This window comes from Fukomys damarensis, unplaced genomic scaffold (assembly GCF_012274545.1).
Source record: "Fukomys damarensis isolate Sample0158 unplaced genomic scaffold, DMR_v1.0_HiC HiC_scaffold_1, whole genome shotgun sequence".
Taxonomy (NCBI): domain Eukaryota; kingdom Metazoa; phylum Chordata; class Mammalia; order Rodentia; family Bathyergidae; genus Fukomys; species Fukomys damarensis.
This window is the reverse complement of record NW_022900913.1, coordinates 51,317,344-51,344,481: the sequence shown is the minus strand read 5'-3', so window position 1 is coordinate 51,344,481 and position 27,138 is coordinate 51,317,344. Positions and strand designations below refer to the sequence as shown.

The window sequence follows — 27,138 nt, the reverse complement described above, 5'->3', positions numbered from 1 at the left end:
TTTTTTTTTTTTTTTTTTTTTTTGAGGCAGGTCATGGCTGCTTCTTGCTCAACATTTCCTGTTACTCATGATGACAGGGCTGGAATCAACACTATCCTCGGGCCAAAAACAAGCTGAGGAAGGTAAGCTAATGACAAAGCTCATTTTCTAGGCCAATGGGATTGGTTCAAAGATGTTGTGTGAACCAATCTCGGCAAACCATATGCAAAATGATGTTTGCTGAGGGCTCCTGGAAAAGAACCTTCCTGTCCCATATCCAAGAGAGATAACAGCAATGAAGGAGTGTTAACCGCAGGAAGCTCAAAGCAGCCACAAGGATAGGCATCAAAGGTGCCAAAGTAGGACAGGAAGAAATAAGGTCTTGGGTGATTCCTTTGAAACAAGAGCTCTCACCCTGAATATATCTAGATTTCTGGGATACATGAGCCAATCAAATCTCTTTATTGTTTAAACCAGTTTAACTTGTGTTCTCTGTTCCTTGTGAGTCAAAAACCCCTAAGTGACACAATACTTGCACCTGCTCTTTCTTCCACAATGTCTGGGAGTTGGCCAGATATCCTGAGGAGAGGGTGGGTAAAGGGACTCTACAGAGGAAGGAAAGAATAAGATCAGGTGGGGTACAGGGAGCCAGCACATGGCTACAAGGGAACTTAGTATGGCCAGTACAGAGAATAGAAAGAAAACAACAGGCAAGAGAAGGCAGGCAGGACAGGGCCAGGTCTTGGAGAGTTTTTGGAAGGGTTCATTTTTATCTTACAGGCAACGGAAAGCCTATGAAACCTTTAAATAGGAGCAAAAGATGATTAGAGGATTACTCGGGTATTAAGAGTATCGAAGGACTTCCAAAAAGACACAGGTATAAGGAGTGCCAGGTTGCCAAACAATCAACTAACCCCAAGTAAATGAGCAAATTCAACAATCCAGGAAGCATGACATAGCCAGGACCATGCACTAGGTAGTGTGAAGGGGAAGGAGAGGCAGGTCAAAGAGAAGTTCTGGCCAGGGATTTAGCTCAGTGGTGCCACCACCTGCCTCCCAAGCACAAGGTCCTGAGTTTGATCCCTGGGGGGGTTGGTGGGGGTGCATGTATGGGATCCACAGGAGTAGGAAAGAAATGCTAACTTCTGGAAAGACTAGAAAGCCATAGCAGAGGTAAGGACAGGGTGCCACCCAGAGATGAGGAAAAGGGACTTCTGAATACCAAAAGCACCAAGGGCCTTCAGAAGTTAAGTGGATGAGGAAATGACAGAACCCTTAAATTAGACCAGAGGGTCACCAGTGAACAGGAACATGAGATAAAGTTTCAAAGTAAGGTAAGGGCACAGGCCAGCCTTCCAGGTCTTACTTGAACAAAGAGGTTAACTATCAGACGTGACAAACCCCTTTTCCACTTTAAAATTTTTACACAAATACTGAAAATTTATTTCCATTATGCGCCACTGCCTGCATCAGGTTAACAATAATATCTAACATTTACTACAAGATGACATGTATGTACTGTTACTGGTAACAATAAATATGTGTTATTCCCATTTTACAGTTGCAAAATAAGGTAGGTACCAGACAGGTCAAGTAACTCTCATAAATCACAGAGCTAAGAAATGGCTTAGCCTGTATTTGAATACACATCTGCCAGGGTCCAGAGTATTTTCATTACTTTTCATTACCAACTAATGACTTGGTATATTTGCACCACAGATCTCATTAGATAGGTTACCAAGTTTCATTCATAGTTGGTAACACACAGGCAATTACTCATAGAAAAGAGAACTACACAGATCTAAGCAAATTTCACACTTAAATTGTTTCGTAGTCCCTGATTTTATTTGAAGCTAAAGCCTACAAATATGTTATTTTAACACAAATTTTTTTAAGAGTAGAAAGAGCGTAGCAAGTCCAATAATCAGCTAACCCCAAGTAAATGAGCAAATGACACAAGCTTCCTCTCTACTCAATTACTACGGTTTTGATGCTTCTTACCACGTTATACCTCCGATGTCAAAAAATCAAGCCTGGAAATCGGATGTTTGTACACACTTTGTCTTTTTAGTTTTTATTACAAAAGGGAAATCTGCCCCCTTAGTCAAAGTTTACATGCTTTTGTGATGGGTTTTGCTGAGTCATGACTAATGCCTTATGCTGTTAATAGTTTTAGTTTATGGGGTGCTTGCTATATACTTAATGAAGTATATTTGATATCAAGGTTAACATCTTCCAGCCCAAGGTCATGCTGTACATATTTTGTATGCTCACTTTCTTCTTAAAGAAAGAGCAGAGTCAAGCAAATCTTTTGTCTTTTTCAAAATTAAGGAAACTAGTTTTGATCTAGGGAAGCTGGTCTTTCACAATACAAGAAGCTAAAATAGAAAACACAGATCAAATGAACATAAAGCTAAAAGAAATCCTTATTTAAATCAATTGTACATTTCATAATGATAAACTCACCTATTCTAATTCAAAAGAGTACTAGACAGTGTCCTTGAGAAGCCTTCTTGCCTGTCCTAAGACACCATTCCTTAAATTATGAAATGAGGATAAGACAACTTATCTCACAGGGTGCTAGAAAGATTAATGATAAAGCATATGCTGCACTGAGCACACCTGCTAAACGGCACCTTAGACATTAGCTAGTCCCATTAACTGTAGTACTCAGATTAACTAAGACACACAGGGCACAAGTGAAGAGTTGTAAGAAAGAAAGAACAGAGGTTAAGTTAGTGTGCAAGTGTGTGTAATCCTTATACCCTCTCCACTTCTGAAAAGTGAACCTGGCCATGCTTCTGTGGAAATGACTGAAAGATTCAAAGCAAAAACAGCACCACTAAAATCACACACACACACACACACACACACCCCTACGTGGCAAGTTATATCGCTAGGCAAATTTCTTTAACAGAAGATCAAACAACAATCATAGGGATTTAGAACATAACTGCTCTTAATGCAAATTTGAAGGTCCTTTAGGATCTCTATAAACTTAAGATTGTCATAAACAAATTTTGTGATTTTTCTATTTCTCCTCAGAAAAGACTTACAAAGTCCTGATAAATAAGCGTATCAATCCTGCCACTTAATTATGTTTCTTCTTACTGGGGAACCCCTGTGACCCACAGTGAACACAGACAAAAATGCAACCCACACAGCTGTTCCCCACAAGTCTCGACATTTTTTTCAGTTTTTTCATCTATTACCAGAAAATTACAGTAAATTCAAAATATTGATCTGCACACCCCTCTATGGGAAGAAAGTTACCATTGACTTTTATTGCTTATTGTTAGGTTCAATTCCCTAGGATCAATAAAAGCTACAATGTTCATAAGGTTCTAAAAAGCTAGTTAATATAGTGGATATGAGACACCTTTTAGAATCATTTGAAATCTATACGATTCTTCAAGAGGAGGGTAGCAAATAACTTCAGTGTTCAAAAGCTTTATTTGATTTTAGAGTCTTCTCATCACCTAGGAAAATGCCCTGGGAAAGAAGTGCATAACAATGACAGGTAATAAAAACTAAGCAACTAGAAAAAAATTCCACTTAACAGATTTTCACTTTTACCTTCACTTTTACCTGAATTTCCACACCCAAATCACTGTCCAATAAGTAATCAATCAGATTGTGATAATTTTTTTAAAAGGCGTAACTTAACACAGATTTAAAATGAGATTTCTTGACGGTGGTTTTCAGGTCTCATCAAAGGAGACACATACGTATAAACAACATTTCAACTGTCTCTAATTTAAAGAATCAATATCCTTTTATGAACCAATTTTTAAAAATCTGATAATAATTCAAAGGTTTCATTACAATTACAGAGAATCTTGACACAAAAAGAAAAAGGCTTTTTGTAGAACCAGGAAATAGAACTGGATGAGACCCTCTTTGACCAGTGACAGTGAATTTAATCCACTGAGATGAATCATTTTTATTTACTAAGGACACCTTGCAGTTTATCTAGCAGTCACTATTCTGAAAGCCTATTTTAGTTTAGAAATTTACTGGCAAATTAGCTCAAGGGAGCTCGTGAAGTGCTGTAGCAAGCTAATCCCCACAAGTTGACTTTCTTCTGGTTATTTCTCTCCATCTAAATGCAAAAGACTACACTTAAAATGTACATGCAAAATGGATGAGAGTGATACAAGATTAATGACACACATATTCAAATAATCAATATTGTGAACTTAAGCCACTAATGGTACTGAAATTTATTGTTAGGAGGTCAGAGAATAAAATAAACAATTGGCTTGTAGAGGATATATGTCACTTAGTAAGTAATAGGTACTATTGGTTAAGGGGTATAGTATCTGGCATATTTAAAAGTACCTTCTCCAATCTGCTATTTTAAGTAACATTAGCTGGCAGAATGCTGCAATTGGGTACTTCAAGAATGAAGAACGTGGGTTAAGGAAGGATATTCTACTTCCTATTCCTTACTTTTCACTCCATCGCTGCTATAAACACTGGTACTACTGTGGCTGGCACGGCAGTGATAAGAAACAAGTTTGTTCTCCTAGTACATTTTCTCCTGCAGGATTTCATACAAGGCTTGCCACCACTTTGTAGGTATAGGAAGGATTACACTTTTTTTTTTCAGACGGAGGAACTGAGTCTTAAAGTTACATCATGATTTTTCCCAGAGTCAGAGGCATCACTTTAAAGACAGCAAAGACAAAAGAAGTTTCCACAGTGCTGCAGCCCTGAACGTTCTGCCAACAAATGGTTTTTATATGAGAAAAATAAATGCCTATCTTTAAAATCTTCTATTAGTTGAGTTTTCTGTTGTTGACAACTAAATACATTTCTAATTGATACTTTTAAAAAGTCCTTGATACTGAACTTTACATGTCACTTTTGTCACAGTGTATCAAAATGAACACCACATATCAAGACAAGCCAGGCATCATGGGGGCTGGTGCAGCTATTCAAAGAGTAGGGAAAAAATGTCCACAACTAAATGCTCTTTAAATTAGAAGTAGGTTCTATAAAAAACAAAAAAGGCTTGGAAACATTGATTACAGATCTGTCAATTTGTTTCCTTTTTCCAAAATATATTTGGGAGGGCTGCATAGTGTGAGTTAATAACTTCGAAGTTAACCAAAGAGACTCTAAGCTTAATGGCACCACATTTGTGACAGTTAATTAGCAGAAAATATTTCAGTACAGGGAGGTTTTGCTTTTTTTTTTTTAAGCATCAAAAGCAATAAAAGGCTTTGGGGTTTTATAATTGCTTCTTCCCAAAGACTGAATTCTATTCTTACTGCAAAGATAGACTTCTTCCTTCAAAGTCAAAATGATCCCTTGTGATTTCTGAAGATCACAAGGACAACTGGGGTGAACATTTAAATTTTAGAACTAAAAAATTTTCGTAAGGTCACTTCTTATTTTTGTTAACCAAAATATAAAGGGACTTTCATGCAGGAAGCTCCTGCCTTTATCACATGTAAATGTAGCCATTTGCAAGCTTAGGTGGTTTTTATTTTGTTCCAATTATACTTATTATCTAGGATTTTCCTTTAAAAATATAAAGCATACAATCTGCTTACTGAATTTCACAGATGGTAAACGTGTTTATGTGGAATTCCACTGATTACCTTAGAAATCTGAACTTGCCAGTTGATTTCAGACTTACTTTATAGAGAATAAAAGTAAAAATATATACAGCAATGATAAAACTGATGATACTACTGTATTAAAAATATAAATGCAGGGGGGAAATCAACTTTAGGACCAGAGAACTCTGAATAATACAAAGTTTCCTGCAGCCTTGACTAACATTCAAAGCCACAGGAGATAAATGACGAATTTTCACCAATGCTTTTAAATGGTTCTGTCATTTTTAATGCTAGTTTTAAAAAGAGAAAACTGAATTACATTGAGTTGAATTATATATCAATCAGAAATTAAAAACAGTAGCCAGAGCAAAGTAAAGAATTACATCTTTTAAAGAAAGCATCTAAATAAACAAATCCTATATACTAAGTCCCACATGGTAGTTTGAGTAAGTTGCTATTCTATCCATCCTTATAATGAATATGTTGAAGTGGCAAAGCCTCAGAGAGGGGTCCAGACAGTGCCTCAGAAGACTGGCTTATGAGTCTGCATGCTGAAGGGAATGGCAGGCTCACTTCACCATATGGCTGCGGGTTGTGTGGTTCTCTTCTCTCACTGGCACTTGTGGATTATAGAAACTCATAGTACTGTCATGAAGATTACATGAAACAATATGTATAAAGTATCTAGAAAAGTAACACATCGAGCACTCCAGTATTAGATTAGTCTTCTGTCTTAAATATACACGAATAAACCTTACACATCACCTCAGGTCTTGAAATTCGAAACTATAAAGTATTCAACTACTGTATATACTGAGTAGTTATGCTGATATATATCTTCAGAGCGCTAAAGGACAGATGAAAAACACCTAGTCATAAATTTAAATACCCTCCAAGCCCACTTCGATGAAAGCTTAGACAATCTATTCCCTTCTTATTTTAGTGATACATTCAGGTGCTTTCCAAATGAGCTCCACTACTTTAAAACTAACCCAAAATGGATTACCTAGGCAATTGCAATTGCCATTTATCAAGCATGAAGTCCATCTCCTAATGAAAAACAAATTCCTTAAAACGCAAGATTCCATTTTTATCCATACACATGCTAAACATCTTGGCATATGTTCTAAGCATTCTATAGTTTATATTTTAAGCAGACCCTTTTAATCTCATGCAGCTTTCATGAAATTACAAAAGACCAATTGCTATGACCAGGAATGGAATGATATGCTAAGATTTCTTGTTGACTCTGTTTGCATTCTTTATTTTTCTCAGTCTATCTTTCATCAATAAATAAGACTGTTGCTTTAACTAAAAAGTGTGGAAAATTCTGATTGAATTTTCCACTTCAAAGTACACAAAATCATTTCATCTAACATGCTGTGTTAGAAAATCTATGCTCCATTCTGACCTCCTGTTGCAGTCTATTTTAAGTATTGGTGATGTACCGTATCACACTGCATGGCTGGTGAAGTAGAGTAAACATATTGACTGAGAAACTTTTTGAAAACCCCCAATCCCACATAGATCCCAGCTACTGTCAAAAATCACAAAAATGTTTGCATTCTGTCTGTGCAGGAGCATGACAGAGCTCTAGGAGAAATTCCCACAATAAATAAATCCAGCTACTTGCAGAACACACCATCAAAGCAGGACTGTGCAGGACTAGGAGCCAGCGGAAAAGGGGAACAAGATTCTGGCCGAATAATATTCTCAGAGGTAGATGAGAAAAGACATTATTAACCATGCCCTTCCTTTAACCTATTTGCAAGGTTAAAATAAAATTTAGCAGAAGAGATTACCACGACTAGTGAGAAGGCACAATTTAGCTGGCGGCCAAAGAACACATGGAAAGAAAGGTAATATATTGATTGACCTTTCCTTCCAATTGCAGTACAGGCGGCTGGCTGTCTTTTTTCATTTGGGAGGATATGACAGCTGACCCAGCTTATTTTCCTGGACCAGTAAACTAGGAAAGTCCTTGGACAAGGCAGCTGAGACAAGTATACGCCTATAATTCAGAGCATTACAACACTGTTACCAAGTAGGAAACCCAACGTTATAATATAACCAAACAGGCTTCTTGGTTAGAAGAGGCTTCCTTCCAACAAAGTACAAGCTGCCAGGTACTTATTAGAAGCTATCAAATGTTTTCCAGGTGTGTGGAGTGACAGTGCAATATGAAATTCTCATATTTCCCAAAATAAAGAGTAATAGCTTTCACTTAGAACATTGCCCTAAGCAGTGTTTGAGATGAAAAACTTAAATTTCCTCAGCAAAAAGTTCTATGTGCAAATAAGTTTAAGAATCACCCAACTTATACAGTTTGGAGGATTGACCCATTGTACCATCTCCACACCATACGAAACATCAGGATTGTATCTGCTAAGAGCAAGGGAATAATCTGCAGTGCGCCCCAAATTCATGGGAGCATGAAACATCGGTGTCATCGGTGCGGGGAGGGAGGACATTGCTCAGGTACATATGCAGAGTATAGTTTGAGAAATGTAGATTCAGACCTATTTTTAGTACAATACTAGGACAACTACAAGGAAAACAGACCAAATTAATTGCTACACAATATAACAGTTATTATACTTACTAACTTTGAATTACACAGTCTTGAACTGCACTGTTATGAAAGAGGTGGATGGCTACATTGTAATTCAATAAAGTACCCCCTTGTATGCCTCACAAGACTGCAACAACAAATCCAGAGGACTGAAAACAAAAGGTACAGAAACAAATCCCTGGTGTATGACAGTGATTGAATACATAAAGAAATAAACACAGGCATAAAAACACATGATTACCATACCATAGGTCTAGAGTTCATGTGAAAGATACACCCAGTAAATACAGACTGTACCACACCATGCATTTGTAATAGTGATGAAACAGAACTGTGTCTTCTATTTAGGAAAAGCCAAGGATGATAGGATGATCTTTGTTCTTTTCTTTCCTCTATTGGCAAATTTCGTATTAGGATGTAAACAGTCAAAAGAAACAGCTGTTTACCACAGGAACAAAGAAGAAAAGCTAGAAATGAAATATGTGTCATAAGTGTGGCTCATTCCTCTTTGCCCTGTTTATGGCAGATTCTTTTTCTTCCTTCCACTCCACCAGGGTAGAGAGCAGCAATGGGTCTCTTCTTTCCTTTTACAAGTTTACCACTTTTTATAATTTATTTTCTTAAGTATATTTATGCTTTTACCTTTTTTTTGTTTTGGTTTTTGAGACAAGGTTTCACTAGGTAGCCCAAGCTGGCCTTGAACTCACTGTGAACCTCCCGCCTCAGCCTCCCAAAAGCTGGAATTATAAACTTATTCCCTTGGCATTTTTATGATTTTTCTTTTCAAAGTATCATTTTGTAGCTTCCTAAGCTTGCTTAGATTTTTAAGCTGAGAGAAGTGGTACTGGGTGATATGATCCATTCTAAGTAGAAAAGCAAGCCTCAAACAATGGAATTTTGCTTCTAGGATCTAAAATTTTCCAATAGGTGCCAAAAATTTGAGTAAATTAAAAGCATAAACTGAGATGAAATAATATGTAACTTCAAAAAAAGATATGTTCTGTGTCATAACATTTGGGTAGAGGTGCACAGTCATTCTGCTCTCTGCTTGAGCTGGATCTGGATACTGTTGTGACCCACGTTCAGTAAAAGAAACAGGCAATACAAGAAGACACAGAGATAGTCCAGATCTTGGTGTCATCAGACAAAGACTGAAAAAACAACTGAACTGAAGCAGGTAGTGACAAATGTGTGGAAACATTAACGAAGACATGAAAATTTTGGCAGTGATGTAGAAGTATAAAACAAAAAGGGAAACTGCTAGACTGAAAAATGTATCAGAATGAAATGGTCTTATTCACTCACAGAACAAAGAAAAGAAAGGGTCAGCAAAGCTTGAGTCAAAACAATAGAAATTACCTAAAATGAATGACCAAGAGAAAAAAGTAAAAAGTAAAACCAAGACAAAAGCAAGTGTCTAAAATCTGTGGAACAATATTAAACTGCTACCTTAGGTTTCATATGGAGTCCCCGGAAGAAGTAAAGAAGACAGGACAGAAGATACACGGAAATAGATGCTAGCTAAGGATCTTCCAAAAACTGATGAACTTCATCAATCTATATACTCAACAGGTTCAGAAAATCCAAAGCAGAATACGTACAAGGAAAATCATATATAGGCACATTATATTCAATCTGTTTTTCAGGCAGGAAATACGTAAACGTATAGGGGGTAATGGGAAGGGAACATCTACCAAAACATGCACGTACACACATACACAAACACACCTGCAAAAATGTTAAAACAGGCAATGCAGTTATCAACACAAAGAAAGCAGTTACAAAAAGAGCATCATTGCTGGCTTCTGAGCTTTGGCCAGCAAGTGTGTCCGAGTGTCCAGACTGCTCCTCTTAAGCACTGTTAGGAGATGAACTCCTTCCAAAACCCTATCAGAATCCACAGAATCAAGACAAGACTTGACCAAACTTGGCTGCTTAAATGACTAACTTTTTAGAGTTACAGGTCATGTTTTGATTTGCTTTCTACTCAACAGATGGATGAATACAGGGGCATACAGGATTCAGATGTCTTCGAAGGCAAAGGGGCAATTTCAGTAGTTCTTCATAAATCTAGAAGCCAAATTTGGTAACTGATACTTAAGATACTCTGTGATCTCTTCACCTCTAAATTTAAAATATTGCCTACACCCTTTTTCCAAATAAATTGCTAATTCTATCTTGGTAAATTTCCCAATACACAAGTCATCAGGACTCTGATGACTCTTGAGAAAAGTCAATAAATTGTCATTCAACAGGCTTTTTAAGTCTGGGGTTGGGGGGATCCCCTAAGGACAACAGAGGTTGGGCTATAATAACAATTTACATATATATATACACACATATATATATTTGATCTTTGCCCGCTGAAAAAAAAAAGACAGACTACAGCCATACCAGCCTGAATGTGCCCATTCCTATCTGATCTCCAAGTCCAAGCAGGGCTGAGCCTGATTAGCACTTGGATGGGGACCACCTGGGAATACTGGGTGTGTTAAGCTTTAAAAGCATCAGGTGTTCATGAGTGGGGCTGGGGAGCAGACAAGGACAGAGACAGAGACAGAGACAGACAATGCTAGGAAAAGAAACAGGCTAAACAACAAACTTTTTCCTCCCCATTGGTTTTGGTCACATTTCATGTGGACTTAAAATAGAAATCTTAAAACTGAAATAATAAAAGCCACAGTGACGGTAGTCTTTTTGTACTTCCTCATTTTTCCTATATGTCCATCCCAGTCTTACCTTGAAAACAAAAAAAAACACTGTCATTTTATTGAGTAATAAATTAGGACAGGGTATTTCTTGATTTTTAATTATACTTACATACGAGGTACAATGTGATAATCTAATACACACATATATGTACAGTGGTACCTCACTTAACAAACCTTATTTGTTCCACCTTTAGAAAAGGTGACCATGTTTGTGTTTCTGTGGGAAAGATGGCAATTATCAGGTTTGTCAAACAAACCTGAGTCTGCCAACAAAACAAACTTTTGCTTTTTGCTTTGTGTTTGGTTCACAAAAGTGTCAGTGATCCAGGTGCCACTGTGTATCAATGATCAAATTGTAGTAATTAGCATTTCTGTCTTTGTAAACATTCTCAAGATTTTTACTGGGAGCCCCAGAACGCACTCCTTTGAGTTCTTTATGAAATACATAATACATTCTTGTAAACTATGGTCACCCTACTGTGCTATAGAACACCAGAATTTATTCCTCACTTTATTAGAGCATCTATTATCTGCGAGAAACATCAGGAAAGGTGTAAGACAAAAACAACAGAAATTCAAAGCATTCTGAAATTTGCTGCAAGAGTAGCACAAGAGACTCTTTTAGGATGCAGGTAATGCTGGTTTCTATCTGAGTGTTGGAAACATGGGTGGAGTCAGTTTGAGAACATTCACTGATATTTGTACTTCTCTAGATATATGTTACTCTTAGAGGAAAAAAAAATGTCTGAGACCAATGGAATAATGTCTTGGTTCCTTTTCTCATTGCTAAGAAAAAATACCTGACACTCAAAGTTAAAGAGGAAAGGTTTATAGTAGCTCAGAGAGTAGAACTTTCATTTCATAAGTGGCAGGCTCCAAGGCAGAGTAGCATGGCAGAGGAATATCAGAGAGGAGAAACAATTAGTGGTGGGCAGAAGGCAGCAAAGCAGAAAAGTCGAAAAGAAGCATCAGGTAATCAGTGGCAAGTGACAGGAGCAGTCCTCTTTTCTGTCCCTTATATTTAGGGCAGGTAGCACTCACACCCTTAATGCCAGCATACACCCTAAATGCAGCCACCTTGGAAGATCCCTACCTTTGACCTCATGAGGCCTGGGGGGCAGGCATCTCGATAGAAGCCATAACAAATAACATCAAACAAAATATCTGTACTTCTCTGAATATATGTTATACTTAACCAAAAATATTTTTAAAAATAAAGATTAGAAAGTGATGCTTCAAAAAGCATCTGGCTATCCTCACCTTACATCTAAGTATCAAAACCCTAGCACTTAGCATAGAGCCTGGCCTCAAAATGAATGCCCTATATGTATTAGTGGAACTTAATTTTTATTTTTTTGGTACTGGGGATCGAACTCAGGCCCTTGTGCTTGTGAGGCAGTTGCTGGGACCACTGAGCTAAAACCCAGCCCAGTGGAACTCTATTTTAAAGGTAGTTTTTACTGTGTTATTTTCATGTGCTTTAATACTGTGTTTATATCGTACCTTATTCACAGCATCACAGAAAGTAAGTACAACCCATTTTCCTTAGAATTACTTATATGGGTCTAAGTATATAGCTATTAGGCTGAAAAAAAATAGTGTAAACTCAATGGCCTCTTACTTCATGTCCTGGGGATCCTTTTTGTTTCAAGAAACTTTAATGTGCTTAAACAGTCCTTTGTTGAGAGGACCTAGGAATTCAGGAGGATACAGTAGAAGTTAAAAGTGGCCAAGTGGCTATGGAGCTTTAGGAAGTGACCAAGAACAAGAGGGAAGCCACATCAGAATCCTAGATCTCTTAATGTTTAAAAAAATTTTTCATGTAAGATGATAGATACGTTAATTTGTTTTGCTACAATAAAAAGCATATGTATATATATTATATATTTTATATATATCACAACATCACATTGTAGAACTTTGCCATACACAACAGAATTTACTATTAAAAATTTTTAAATGAGTAACATATTAACACGGCTCAAAAGCCATACAGTATAAGGAAGCATTAGTTCCTTTTACAGTTTCTTCTGTCCCCTCCATCCATCCAGTTGCCATACTTCTCTTCTAGAGAGAACCAAAGTTCTGTTTCATATAAACATGCACAGAATTTATGAATGATATATAATATTAGTACTTCATTACATAAGCAAACATGAGTGTACATTCTTGGAAACATATCAAGCCCACTATGTAGTCTTCTGACATTTATGCCCTTTAGAGTCTTCCATACTAAAGAGTGATCTAATTGTTTTATTCAGCTGCATGGTATTCCACAAAATGAGTAAAACATGACTAGTTTATACAGTTAATTACTAAAAGATGTTTGGGTTACTTCTAATAATGTTGCTATGAAAATGTATGGGGTAATTAAAAATCTTTTCCATGACTCATCTCATGTATATACTGGTTTATCTGAGGCTTTACTCCCCCAAAAGGAAATTGGTCATTTCAAAAGGTACATGTATGTGTATGTGTACTTTTGACTATCACTGCCAATGTTCCTTCTGCAGAAGTCATACTAACATATATCCCACTAGAAATATTAGTTAAAAAGTTATTTCCCCAGGAAATATTATGAAACTTTGAGTCTTGCTAATGTGTTAAAAAAAAATAATCTCAGCAGTTTTTAATTTGCACTTCTCTTAGGAAAGCACGTCTCTTAAGACTGAGAATCATTTCCTGTGTATAAAAGCCAATTATTTGTATTTGCTTTTCTGTGAACTATTTGTGCCCTTTGTATATTTTTCAATTGTAGGCCAACGGATTTCTCTGGCACTTGAGGTAAAAAGAGCATGCCTATTGCTTGAGATAAAAAGAAGGTATAGTGATTGTCTTCCTTTGGAACCCAAGACCACACCTTGTCTCATATGGGAAATACCTGGGAAGGAGGCCCAGCCCTCCTAGGTGGGGGTGGAAGGAACATGGCGTGATCTGTGAGAACTAAGACTAACTGGTCTAAATCTTGCCTTCTGTTTTACTATCTCTGGGACCTCTTGCAAGTCTTGGAACTTCATTGCCATGTCTTTCCAAAAGCCTGTGGATCGCATACAGGTTTGCTAGGCAGGTAGAAGACCTTGTAAGTATAGCATTCAGAATGCAACATGACACTTTCTGGACATGAATAGAAGGAACTGATCACTTGAGGTATGGGAAAACATTCTCCTTTGGTGTGATACACACTGTCACTGCTTTGTGGCCCATAGTAACTGAAATTGAACACAGAAGAAAACTATCCCATAGAGTTAAAGAGTGACCAGAGGAGAGATGAAAACATCATTTATCTGCCCATTCAGATACTTTCCTTATGATCCAAACCATGGGATATTTATCTGTAGGTTTATGTCTAATACTTGCAGCTCAAACTGTTTTATCTTTTGATAACAGGAGGTGGCCTTTAAATTCATTGAGAGCCTTTTCTGCTTTCCTTCATGAGCTGTCTATGCCCCTTGGCTAGTCATAACAGAAGCAACTGACTTTAAAAAAAAATCAATACAAAGATAAAGGTTTTTCCTCACGCCTGATACCTATAGCAATTTCACTACTCTTTATACTTCTATTCTTTTCACTTCTAAATATTTAGGCTTTTCATGATACTGTTTCCTAGCACCATAGTTTAGCATCCAGTAAAAATAAAGGAAAGTTTCATTTTCCTTGGATGTGGGGGAGGGGACTGTCATGTTCTGTACCTTGAACTGGATGCTGAGATGCTTGAAATCATTTAGCCGTATCCTCATGAACTATGTTATATTCCAATACAGAGATTTATGTACATGACACACTATGGAAAAAAATCTTGTCAGCCTCCATAAAAAGGAAATAGTCGTACCTGCCAGGTGTGAACCAGGGGCATCATCTGTGTAAAGTGTTAGCACCTCTCCTCACCACATTCATCATGTCCATCAGGAGGCAATGAAGCGAGATGCCTGGGACTCTTAAGAGGAAGACAGACTGGGTTTGGGTCTTGGCTCCCATTTACCAGCTGCGTACTCTCCTGTAGACTATTCAACTTTACTGTCTCTCTCTTTCCTCACTTGCAAAATGGCACTGACCCATCAAGCACTGTAAAACCACCACCAGGATGAAAGGAGCCCATGTGTATGCAAAGGACTTGAAGCCACATTGGGCACAGGTCAGCACTGCTCAAGTGTTGGCTGTTCCATCACTCATAGGAGCAGGATCTCTCTCACAGATGACTCTTCCACAACTAAAGCATAGAGGCTTCCCTTCTATCATGTGTCGACTTACTTTTTCTTAGGGAGATTCAGGCATAGAGGAAAATGGGCTAAATCACGTGCCTCTCTCCAGAGCTTACTATCACTACTCCATCAGTTCATGTGCTTATGTGCTTACCATTCCGTCCCATGCCCTTGCCTCCTGTTCTCAAGCTAATTTTCTAATGTCTCCTGTGTATATTCGAGTCCTTGTGTGGACTCCTGTAAAATGCTTATATATCGCATGGTATCTCTGTGTTTTTAATTAATATTAAAAATAGGATACCACAGAATTGATTTTTAAATCTATTTCCCACAAGAATTCACTGTAGGCACTATCTGCATTGCTGTGTGTCCCTGCCCTTCAGGCTATTGTTTCTAACTGCTCTTTTCCACTGTGTCATCTGATTTGCCCAATCTTCAGCAGTATATACCCACAATACTCCCAAACTTTTGGCACAAAGATGCTGCAAGTTATATCTGTATTATGGCTTCATACAAAGTGTTACAGCTGGGATCTGGACCGACTCCCAGAGGCCATGTGCTCAAGGCTGAGTCCCCAGTTGATGGCACTATTGAGAGTTGGCAGAAACTTGGGGAGGTATAGCTTGGTCAGAGAAAGTAGCCCACTGGGGACAGGCACGTGGAGGACATACAGGGACCCTGACCTCCAACCCTCTCTCTGTTTTCTGGCCACTATGAGATAAAAAGCTGTGCTCTATCTTACCATAGGCCTAGAAGAAAAGGAACCGAGTAACTGCACACTGAAACTATGAGCCAAAATAAATCTTTCCTGCTTTAAACTGATTTATCTTAGGTATTTTGTCAAAGCAATGAAGATATTACCAGCACGGAAAATTAGTACTGAGAAGTAGGGTCACTGTGGTCTACCAAGAGATTCAGAAAACTTTGAAACTGGTTTGTGGGAGCACTTTGGGAGTTTTATAGATGCAGGATAGAAAAAGCTTAGATCTCTAACTGGAGCTTATAGGGTGATTCTATTGGGAAATCAAAAGACCAGAATGCTGATAGAAACAGACAGTAAAGGCCATATGAATGAAGTTTCAGATGGGGAGGTAGCTTCTGTTAGTAAACAGTCTAGAAGCCAGGCATGTGTCATTCTGGAAAGGAACTTTGTCTCCATTTTGTCCATACTGTACCTTGAAATTGGATGTGAGGCAAAATTTAAAGGTAATGGACTAATTATTTGGACAGAAAATTTGGGAGCATCACAGCATTTAGGCAGTGGCATGGGTATTTTTGGCTGCTTTTAGCCAGATGTGCAGTGAGAATCAGAAGCAAAAAGCCGAATGGAAAGATTTAAAAAGACTTGCACTTTGTCCGGAAAAGACCCACGTGTAAAGTTTCAGCCAGGAGGGTATGGCCACTGAGGTTATTTGGGCCAGTAAAGCAAAAATCAAGCTCTTTGTACTTTGACAACAGAAAACATGCCTGAGAGCATGTCAAGAATCAGCAATTCCATCCCTCATAGGCTCAAAACTATCAAACTAAACTTTTTTTTTTTTTTGAGAAGAGAGCAGTTGGAATACCTTCTCACACAGGGGTGCGTACAAAATTGATTCCCTAGGGTTTATGGCACCATGCTTAGCCATCCAGGCACTCGGGCCTCTGCAGCCAGGCTATTGTCAGAGCCAGTATCCAACCTTGGCCTCACCCACATAACGCAGACTTTGTTGGCATTCAGAATGGAAGAGTTTCAAGATCATGAAAGCTTCCATCCAGCTATCAAATGAAGTCCAGGGAGGTCAGGCAATGTGTAGTAGGATTAGTCTGTGCAGGCAGCCCCAGAGAGGTGATGTGGAACACTGAAGACAAAGCTGTAATGGAGACTCCAGAAACTCAGCATGCTGGAAACATAGAATGCCTGCTGAAAAAATCTATAGAAAGGAGACAAGCCAGCTCAAGAGAGTGGCCGCGTGGTCTACAGCCAGGAAGGCCAGAGAGGAGCAGCTGCTCCAGAGTTTATATCATACTACCACATACCTCAAATCTCAGACATGGAGCTATAGGATTTAATGTTACCCTACTGAGTTTCTCTTGCTTTAGTCTAATCCTTCCTTGATATTCTCCAATTCTTCCTTTTAGAACAGGAATGTTTACCCTGCAATACAGTATATAGCAACTATGTAACTTGTTCTTTTGATTTTCACTGTGAAATGAGCTGAGTCAGAGAGAAATCTTTAGACTTGAACTTCTGAGCAATACTGGAACTTTTAAAACTACAGAGCCACTTAGTGATAGAATGAATGCATTCTAGGGTCGGGGATTTAGCTCAGTGGTTCTGCTGCCTGCTTTGCAAGCGCAAGGACCTGTGTTCGATCCCTGGTATCCCCCCAGAAAAGAATGAATGCATTCTGATTTACGAGATGGACTAGGGCCCAGTGATATACTGTTATACAGTAGTTTGGATCTAGAATCTCCCCAAAACCACTCACGCGTTCAAGGCTTAGTCCTCAGCTTGTGGTGCCATTGCGAGGTATTGGGAATTTAGGGAGAGCAGCCTGGTGGAGAGAGCAGGTCACTGGGGGCATGCTCTTCAAGGGTTTATATGAACCCTGCTTCCCAACCCCATAAGGTGAGTAGCTTTGCTCCACCACACCCTCTCTGCTAAGATGCTCTACCTTAGCACAGACTCAAAAACAATGTAGCCAAGTGGCTATGGACTGAAACTTTTATAACCAGGAGTCAGAATAAATCTTTCTTCCTTCAAATTGATTACCCCCTGCATTTTGTCACAGTGACAAAAAGCTGACTAACACACAGGCCTCTGGCTTTAGAACTTGGCAAACTGTGGGATTTAACATGTTTCAGTTTACTCCCCTCCCCAAAACCATCTGATTATTCTGTGAAATGGCTGTACCAGACCATCCCTTATAATAACACTCTTAATGAAGAAGATTTATTATTCCTCCATTACACTGATAAAGACAGACCTCCCATGACTTCATAGCTAGTACATAGGATCTAAAAATCCTATAAGTCTGTGTGATCTCAGAGTGGGGTGTAACCCACCTTAAAAGACCATGACAAGAGCGTATCTTCCACCTGTGTCACGACCCCTCCATTCTGGTCTGGCTAATAATTATGATATGGCCAATACCTGGTCAATAGCTGCATATATTTGTAGAATATGTATGCCCACAATCATGCTGCGTAAAAAATTTTAACTTGCCTTTAAGGCCCAGATGAAAAACCATCACTATCAGGAATTATTTTCTGACTGCTACTCACAGATCTCCCTCTACTGGAAATCAGCACCATATTGATACCATTTATCATTCAGTTTGTTTCTGTCTGTGCTTTGTTTACCAACTAAGTTACATTGTTGATAGTCAGGAATAAAATCCTACAACTTATATCCTTTATGTCTAATACACTAGTGAATGTACAGTAGCCATTCAAAAATAAGTACAATTATAGACTTTTTTTCAGACCCTTATTAGTATATGTTTGCAATTAATAATGATGACAATTGCGGTAGGAAGTTAGTACATGTACATAGTACATCTCCATTATTTTTTCTTTTTTTAAATCCTGAGGCCCTTCCCTATAGACTTACCAATGAAGACATTAAACCTAACAAATCATCCAGTCCTAACTTCTTATTTCACAAAACCCGGAGAAAGCCCCAGAAAAATCAAATAAATAGTTACCTGATAATTCTAATACCAGCAATCATAATTTAAATGTTTTGTTTGTTTTACAATTTGGCACTCTTTAAGTATCTGACCATGTAGCAAAAAATTTCCATGTACTATTTCAATGAATTTTCAGTCTGCTGAAATTGCTATCTTGGTCCCCATTTTGTAGATGAGAAAACTGAGGTTTTCTCAAAGTCCTTAAGTAATTGGCTCAAGGCTACAGCTAATAAGTCTCAGAAGTGAAATTCATGTTCATTTTAGTTGGGGTCAATGACAATTTACACATGATTGATATAAAAACAAAAATATGAGCTGCCTTGAGGATCTCTCTAGGAATTTATGATACCTGAAGCCCTTTATAAAAAAATTTACACAGTGCAACATTTTATGTGACTAAAATACTTCCAAAATGATTGCGGCAACCAATCTTCTAATCTCTTTCCTATCTTTCTATGTCCTTAAATATAGTAACAAGTATTACATCCTAAAAAAAAAGAAATCATTCTTTAACACTTAAAATTCCTGGGACTAAGAAGGTGTTAATTACCATCCAGAAACTCCATGCATAATATGCCTCAAAACTATAGATAATGCAAAGCTTATTCCTTCAGTGCTTAAAAAAAAACAACCTATTTTTTTTCAATATGATAGAAACACAATTGCATGATTTTCCATTGCCTTTATTTTATACCATCTATGTAACTATGAACTCTGGTCCAGGCAGGTTCTTGTTCTCTCTTCACAGTGGGTTTCTAAGGTCTCAAAGACATTTTCACTCTTCAGATAGGTAAAAATGAAAAAGATCAATCCTAAATGGTTTATAGTAATGAGAACAGAAGACCATCTGCTCTGAGAGAGCTTTGCACTGGTTTTCCCATCAGGGGAGACCAAATTTTATACACCTCATTCTCATTAGAGAAAGGGAGAGAAATTGCTCAGAATAAGAATAAAAGATTTTCAAGCCCTACAGCAGATTGAAACAATGTATCTTACAACAATAGGCAGTTTGGGTAGCTGGATTATCTATGTATTGGGATTTTTTTAAAAAAGAAGAATAGAGTGTTACAACACTTTCTGGTTTTGAAATTTACTAAATGCTATGCCTACCACTATTTGTTCTTGTATGCTCAAAATTTCAATACAATCTTTATGAACCTATTTATTCCGGATCAACAAAGCTTCTAGTATAAAATGACAGCTCATGGGGAATAAATCTTCATCATCCTTTTGTGCTGAAATGCCAGGAGATTTGAAAACTAATCCTCAGTACACTCCCGTGTTCTCTTCTGTCCACCAGATCATGTCCCTGATGCTCCCATATCAAACTGATTTTTATTTAACAGAGGCCTTTACCAGCTCCACAAATAACAGCTCTGTGGTCTTTGAACTATTATTCCTACTGCCCGCTTCGCCTCATTCTTTGTTCATTTGCTGTGTTAACAGCATTCCTACTGGGGGGACAGGCAGGTGAGCATATTCTCAAAGTGAAAGACACTTTAGACATTCCCAGTGGACAAGCTTAGCAAATCAGAGGAGTATTACTTATCTTTGATCTCCCCCTCACCCTTCAATCTTATTCAAATAAAACAGATTTAAAGGCTGTTTGCCCATACTCAAAGAACAAAAGGTTTTTTAAGGCAAAGCAAAAACTGAGGCTAAAAAATAGCCAACTCCTTAAGAAGAAAATGATCCACTTATGTCAGGTCTATATTTTCCCCCATCACTTTATAGTTTGTTTTAAAAATTAACTTGCAGTGAAGACACTTGTAGAAGACTACCTAATAAGGCTTTGCAAGTGATGAAAAATGATGACATTTATAGAGGGATTTTAGGATTGAGAAATGCCACTCAAAAATCTCAGACTAAATGGTAATGTGTCTAGTTTTAAATAAATAGCCTTGACAGAAAAGGAAAACAATTCCAAAATTTCATTAAGAGAACTTTTCATATACTCTCGTCATTTGGTCGATGACAAAAGCTAGAGCAACGAGGACTCAGTGTTGACTCACTACATACGCAAGGCTGTACAGGGCTGGTGCAGGGCAAAGCTAATGTGCAACCCAGACCAGGAGATTCTCTGCACCACACCCCGTTACTCGTGAGCTGAATGTTTCTACCTAACCACACTTCCCCGAGACTGCGCGGTACAGATTCACAAGGAAATCAAGGTTCACCAAAGATTTGGCAGCTCATTTACCATAAATTATTACTGACCCCTACAACATGGAAACCTGTAATTTGTAAGAATTCTTTACAATGAGTTGAAAATGACACAGTGCAGATTCCAAGCCAAGTGTGCTTGTAAATGAAAGGTCACTGGCTCCACAGATGCACATTTCCATTTGCCATTTATTGTCCAAGTAATGCGCCTGCACAGCAAACAGTGGCTTCTTCCATTACCCCTTAATATTAGAAAAGATTTTTAGGTGCTTCTTAAATTTCCACTTCTGTAGTATTTTGGAAAGGAAAAGATCTGACCTTTTAAGACTTTTGGCAATATGGCTTTTGGTTACTCCCAGGAGCACTGGGCATCTTCTCTGCAGCACTTTAATGAGATCCTCTGAAAGTTTGTACAGAAAAAGCAGCCATGATTCTTGCTCAAAACAAAATGAAATAACCAAAAAAATCCTCTAACCACTAAGAGAAGAAAATGAGCTTCTTTATAGTGTACTATATAACACACTGCATGTCAAGGTATGGTATTTCTGAAAATGTCAAGACAATGAAATAAACAGAGGACTAAAGAGTAGGAGGGAGTAAATCAAAAGCATGTGCTGAGTTGCATGTTAAAACACCACAGACCAAGAGGTGTGTGCTGTATAATAGTGGATGTTCATAATTCATACATTAGTTTCGGGCTTCATTAGTTACACTTCACAGGTGGGTCCAAGAAAGGCCTGTTATCCTCTGAGCTATGCTGTACTTTAGCAAAAGTCACATCTTACAGGAGAAAATCACCTGATTTATTCAAAGCTTATTTATTTCCTTCCCAGGCACAGTAACAAAGGTTGCATGACTTCATCTCAAAGCCTCTAGAGTTGTCTGGGATTAGGGGGCGGGGGGAGAGATACCTGAGGCACTTGATAATGTGACAAAGGGCTATGACATCTGTAGCTTACTTTTCAATACCTGAGTACAGGCAATGTAGTATGGATTAAAACTATAACCTATACATAGTCACAAGCTCTCACTAGGAATTACTCACCCAAGATTGTGACTAGCATTGTATCAGAAGTACCTGCATCTTAGGCAACACCAGAGACTTTTGTTCATTGGCATCCCCCAATGGTATGGTGATGAAGAAAAAAATAGTAGCTTGTTAGTTCCATGGTAGATATTAAAAATAGGCTCTCGTTTTTGAAATTAGTGACATTTAAGATATGTGAACTGGCAAAATCATTTTAGGGACATTCTCCCATGAACAGGACATGGAATCAAGGAGGCTCTTCTTCCACTTTCTTCCCTAGGACTGGCACTCAAGGTTCAATTGCCATATGTCTAGCAAGCCAGCCAGAGGATTTCTGTGGCTCAAAGCCCACTGCACAGACTCTGGAAAGTTGTGACACTGACCTGAAGTAGAAAAAAAAGAGAACTGGGATATTGAGTGTATAGGACAAGGTTCATGAATTTGTTCTGAATCATGTTTATTCTGCTAACTAATAAATATGTGTTTAATAAAAGCTGATAGGAAACAGAATTAGCCTGAGACTACTTGAGGTGTTTAGGTCTACCAAATCCTTACCCATATGCCTAGGTCACTCTCCCATGGCTACTAGTATCTTTTAGTGAGTTCAGCATGACCAAATGGACTTAAGAATATTCTCAACACGCATGTAATGACCAGCACACTGGAGCTGCCCCCTACCACGTCAGTAAATTTCCAGGAATTTTACAAGCCCATGGTAAAAAATAATCACTGTAAATCAACTTAGAATGCTGAAATTTAAAAGTAAACATATTAAAAACAAGGACAACAGATACTCAACACTTTCATCTCCTAATTCTTCTGCCACATATTAGAAGAACCTAATCAGCTGAACCTAATGGTAGAGGCCATACGTAACACAGCATAACTTAATGTTCTTCAGGGCACTCCTCAGAGCTCTCTGCATCCAATGATGTCACACAGGGAGCTGAAATGGGCCATGGTAGGAATGCATAAACCACGGATCCCAGCAAATGCTACAAATCAGGCTTTCTTTTGTTTCCGAGGCTGGTTGCCAGATGTTTACAAGAATAACACTGGTATCCACTGTCTTGTATTAATAGAGGTAACTTTTCCCCTTCCCTGTATCCACATCCTAAAGCCTTCACATGCATCAGCAGAGACACACCCCGCCGCCCGTTTACTGCAGAGGAATCACACTGCCATGCTCACCCGCCGCCACCCAGGGCAACAGGATACACTCACTTTTGAAGCAGCTGGGTCCACTAGTCTCTGGCGATGCCGGGCGGAGTTGAAATGGCTCTTCGGAGGCTGCCCTTCCTGACAGTGAATGGAAGATGCGGAATGAACAAGAAGTGGGGAGGTGACGGTGGGGTGGCGTGGGATGGTGACGAAATGGTCAGAAAAGGGAGAGGGACAGTGTTTAACGGCACTGTGTTTTAACTAAAAATCTAATGACAAAAACACTTGACGAACATTCCCCCACAAAAGCACATGTCATATACTAGTCTTTTCTTTAATCAACCTCTGACGTGCGTATGTAAAGTCATACAGCCCACTTCCCATCAAAGTTTCATTCTCCTCTTATCTTATCATTTCCTCTACATTTCAAAGATTCTAAGGACAATGGAAATATTATTTCCCTGAACATAAAGTGCATTTTCCTAAAATAACAGAGTACATAATGGAGCATGCTCAGGGTTAAACTTGTTGGCCAAAACCAAAATGACACAAGCATCAAACCATGTCAGGTCTGCCTTTTAAGGCTTCTTTCTCTACCACCTTGGTAGAATTAATCTTTTTTGGCACCCAGAAAAAAAAAAAAACAACTCTTTTCCTAACTGCATATTATATTTAATTGACTCAAGTACAGATTCAACATTAACTTTATTCTTCAAACCTATGTAAAAATGATCGCTCCCTAGACCAGCTCTGTTAATGCTAATATATTTTGAGCAATGGATAACATGGACAGGCTTAAAACTTCCCCAGAACTCCTTCACGCCAAACTTACAAACTTCTGAAAGGAGAGGTTGGGCATAGGGATCTCTATAAATTGTATAGAGTTTTATTTCTCCATCTTTCAAAGTTTCTCAGTAACAAATCAGAATTTAAGAAGCAAATAGGGGCTGGGGATTTAGCTCAGTGGTGCCGCTGCCTGTTTAGCAAGCACAAGGTCCTAAGTTTGATCCCCAATATAAAAACAAAGAGCAAATGCTACCCCCCTCTTTGAGTCATCTTCAGAGATGGCAAGATGAAAGCAACAGAGAGATAGGTCCACAAAAACCCTGGGCTTATAGATTCTCATACAAGGCAGGGTCAAAAGAGGCAGCAAAAGGACCCTCAAACAAGGGATGGCACTCATGCACTCACTCTATTAACAGAGAGAGTGAAAGATCCCCCACTTAGGTAAAAATGCAGTGTCTACATGACAATACTTAAGAATTTTTTTCTTTCTTCAAGGAATAATAGCTCTATTGCTTTTTTGCTTTTTTTTTTTTTTGTACTGGGGATTGAATTCAGGACCTTGTGCTTATGAGGCAGGTAGTGGAACCACTGAGCTAAATTCCAAGCCAGCTCTATTGCTTTTAAGACGTGTCAATCACACCCACTTCAATTACCAACAATCAGTGTTTGGGTGTCCACAATATAGCACTTACTTTTCAAAAGGTAACATCATAAGTAGCAGACTACAAGTCAGGAATATATAGTTTTTCTCCCCTTTCCCCCTAAAAACTTTCCTGCCAATATGTATCCTTTCTCTACTCTCTTTAAAAAAATGCAAGGGAATAAGTCTTGAAATTCAGCTGAGCTAGAAAAATATACTGAAGTTTAAATAGCAGAACTGGGGCCAGGGATTTACCTCAGCGGTTCGGTGGCCTGCCTCACAAGCGCAAGGACCTGAGTTCGATCCCCGGTACCAAAAACAAAAACAAAACAAAAAAATAAATAGCAGAACTGGGGCCAGGGATTTACCTCAGCGGTTCGGTGGCCTGCCTCACAAGCGCAAGGACCTGAGTTCGATCCCCGGTACCAAAAACAAAAACAAAACAAAAAAATAAATAGCAGAACTGGTATTCATTAACACCCTACTTGGTGAAACAAAAACAAAAAACTGAGCATGACTTCACATTTTGACAGTCAATGGTTTTTATTTCAGAAATACATTTAAAATAATTTATTTAGTTTGAATGTTTGAAAATTATCCTTTAAACTTAATAGTTTATCAGAAGGGGGTTTTAATGGTTTTTCTTTTCTCCCTAAAAGAAGTTACCATATGTAAATAAGTACTTATCCTCATTAACAGATCTGGAGAACTCTCTGCCCTTATTAACCTCCCTATGGAATGATTACAACTGATTTAAGAGTTCCAATGCATAGTACCAGGCTCCCACTCATCAGGGAAAAAAATTAATCTTAGCTTTAAATACACAATTATAGTCAATGTGCAAATTAACTAAATCCTGGGCTTGTGGTTTATTGCTCTTCTTCTGACTCCAAGGTGAAAATGTTATCTCTTTTTAATTAGCTAATTGTACCATGAACTCAGCAGGAGGCAGATGTTGATATTAAACCTGAGATCTGAATCTTAAACTCCCAGTTGGTAGAAGGCTGATATTAAAAAGCAAGCACATCTTTCAAGAGGTGGGTGTTTGGAACCTGGGCTCCATTTTCTCTCATTTATCATCAGGTACAATGCATCTGTAACAACAATCTACTTGCAATGAACAAACAGGTCTATGAAATAATTGATGTGGTTACACAGAGATTCCCATCCTATGCCTTAATAGACACCAAGGAAGAGCCAGAGGGATTAATGTCATTTTAATGAATTGTATATAAAATAAAAATAAAGAAATTGTGAATAGCTCACAGCAACTTTTTATCCACATGACTCTTAAACTAACATTAATTTTCCATAAACTAGGCATTATATATTCTACTGTTAACAAAAATTCATGGTGATCAGTTGCCTACATACTTGAGAGTTTTGTGAGACTGACATTTTGCAGACAGAGCCACACAATTAGAACCACATGGAAACTTGTGAGAAGAACTTTATTAAGAGCTGGACATACCTGCTGCTACACTTTCAGGGCAACCCTACATGAACAACTTTTGCCTCCCCTTTTCAAGTCTTCCTATTTACCAGATCTCTTGACATATTCAATGGAAACACAAATAATACAAATAATGCTTCTTTGAGCTTAGACAATTCAGTACAGCTCAATACACTGTACAAAAAACAACAACAACAACAACAACAACAAACCCACTAGGACTCTCCTTCATGATTTCTCAGGAAATCAACTTCTCTATACGCTACGACTTGAATGTATCCTCAGAATTTCATATGTTAGAAACTTAATTTCCCAAAATTCATGTCAACAGTATTTGGAGGTGAGGCCTTTGGGAGTCAATTAGGTACAGGAGAGGGCATGGGGATGGGATCCGCATGATAGCATGAGCAGAGGAAGAGAGATTTGAGCCAGCATACTTGCTCTGTCTTGCCACGTGAGACCTTTACCATGTTATGATACACAAAGGGGGCCCGCACCAGAATCCAGGTATTATAGGCAGCTAAGCTCAGTAGAAATATTCTAGGAAGTCAGACAGGGCTAGGTCCTCGAGGGAGTCAGTGCAGAGGATGAGAACACATCACAATTGTGGCTGCAGGTGATTGTGTCAAAGGCCAGGTCTCAAGATAAGGATGGAATGACCAGGCCTACATGGTTTCCTGAGGGATAAGCAACAAATTAAAGATTATACTATAATTGGTATCACCTGGTTCAATAAAATCTAGATAGACATCGGTCACCCAGGTGTGTAATTGATCACACCTTTCCTCCTGATCCATCCCTTCCTTAAAAGGTCTTTGTTTTTGGACACTTGCTATGTGACCTGCTTCCCCATTGATCTGTAATGCGTAAGTGGTTATACTTGTAATCTTATTGATCATAGTTTTTGCCCAAGTTGTACCCACCTCATGATTTTGTTCTATAAAACTTCCTTTGTGAAGTGGGGTCTGTGTCAACCCACTTTTGGGCCCCTTCTTGTCTCTCAGGAGCTATCTCTTGCCCAATAAATTTTTCCTACTTGTAACCTCTGTTGTTCCTTAGAATTCACTTTTTGATTTTGAGGAACATGAATTCAGCATATCTTACAACTAGCAGGTTGGGAGATACAGTATTTCTACTATATCAAGTAGATAAAGAGAACATGCTTAGATTTCCCAGCTTCCTGATCATGAATGAGCCAAACAA

At 38.3% G+C, this 27,138-nt stretch overlaps 1 protein-coding gene across 1 annotated transcript in view; it reads right to left on the bottom strand.

Annotated features, from left to right (window-relative positions):
• Mast4 (microtubule associated serine/threonine kinase family member 4) overlaps positions 1-27,138 on the bottom strand; it is a 493,834-nt gene that overhangs the window by 270,414 nt on the left and 196,282 nt on the right. Inside the window, exon 4 of the mRNA XM_033761224.1 lies at positions 23,120-23,194. Coding sequence (XP_033617115.1) covers positions 23,120-23,194 — 75 coding nt within the window. The remainder of the gene's footprint in view (positions 1-23,119; positions 23,195-27,138) is intronic.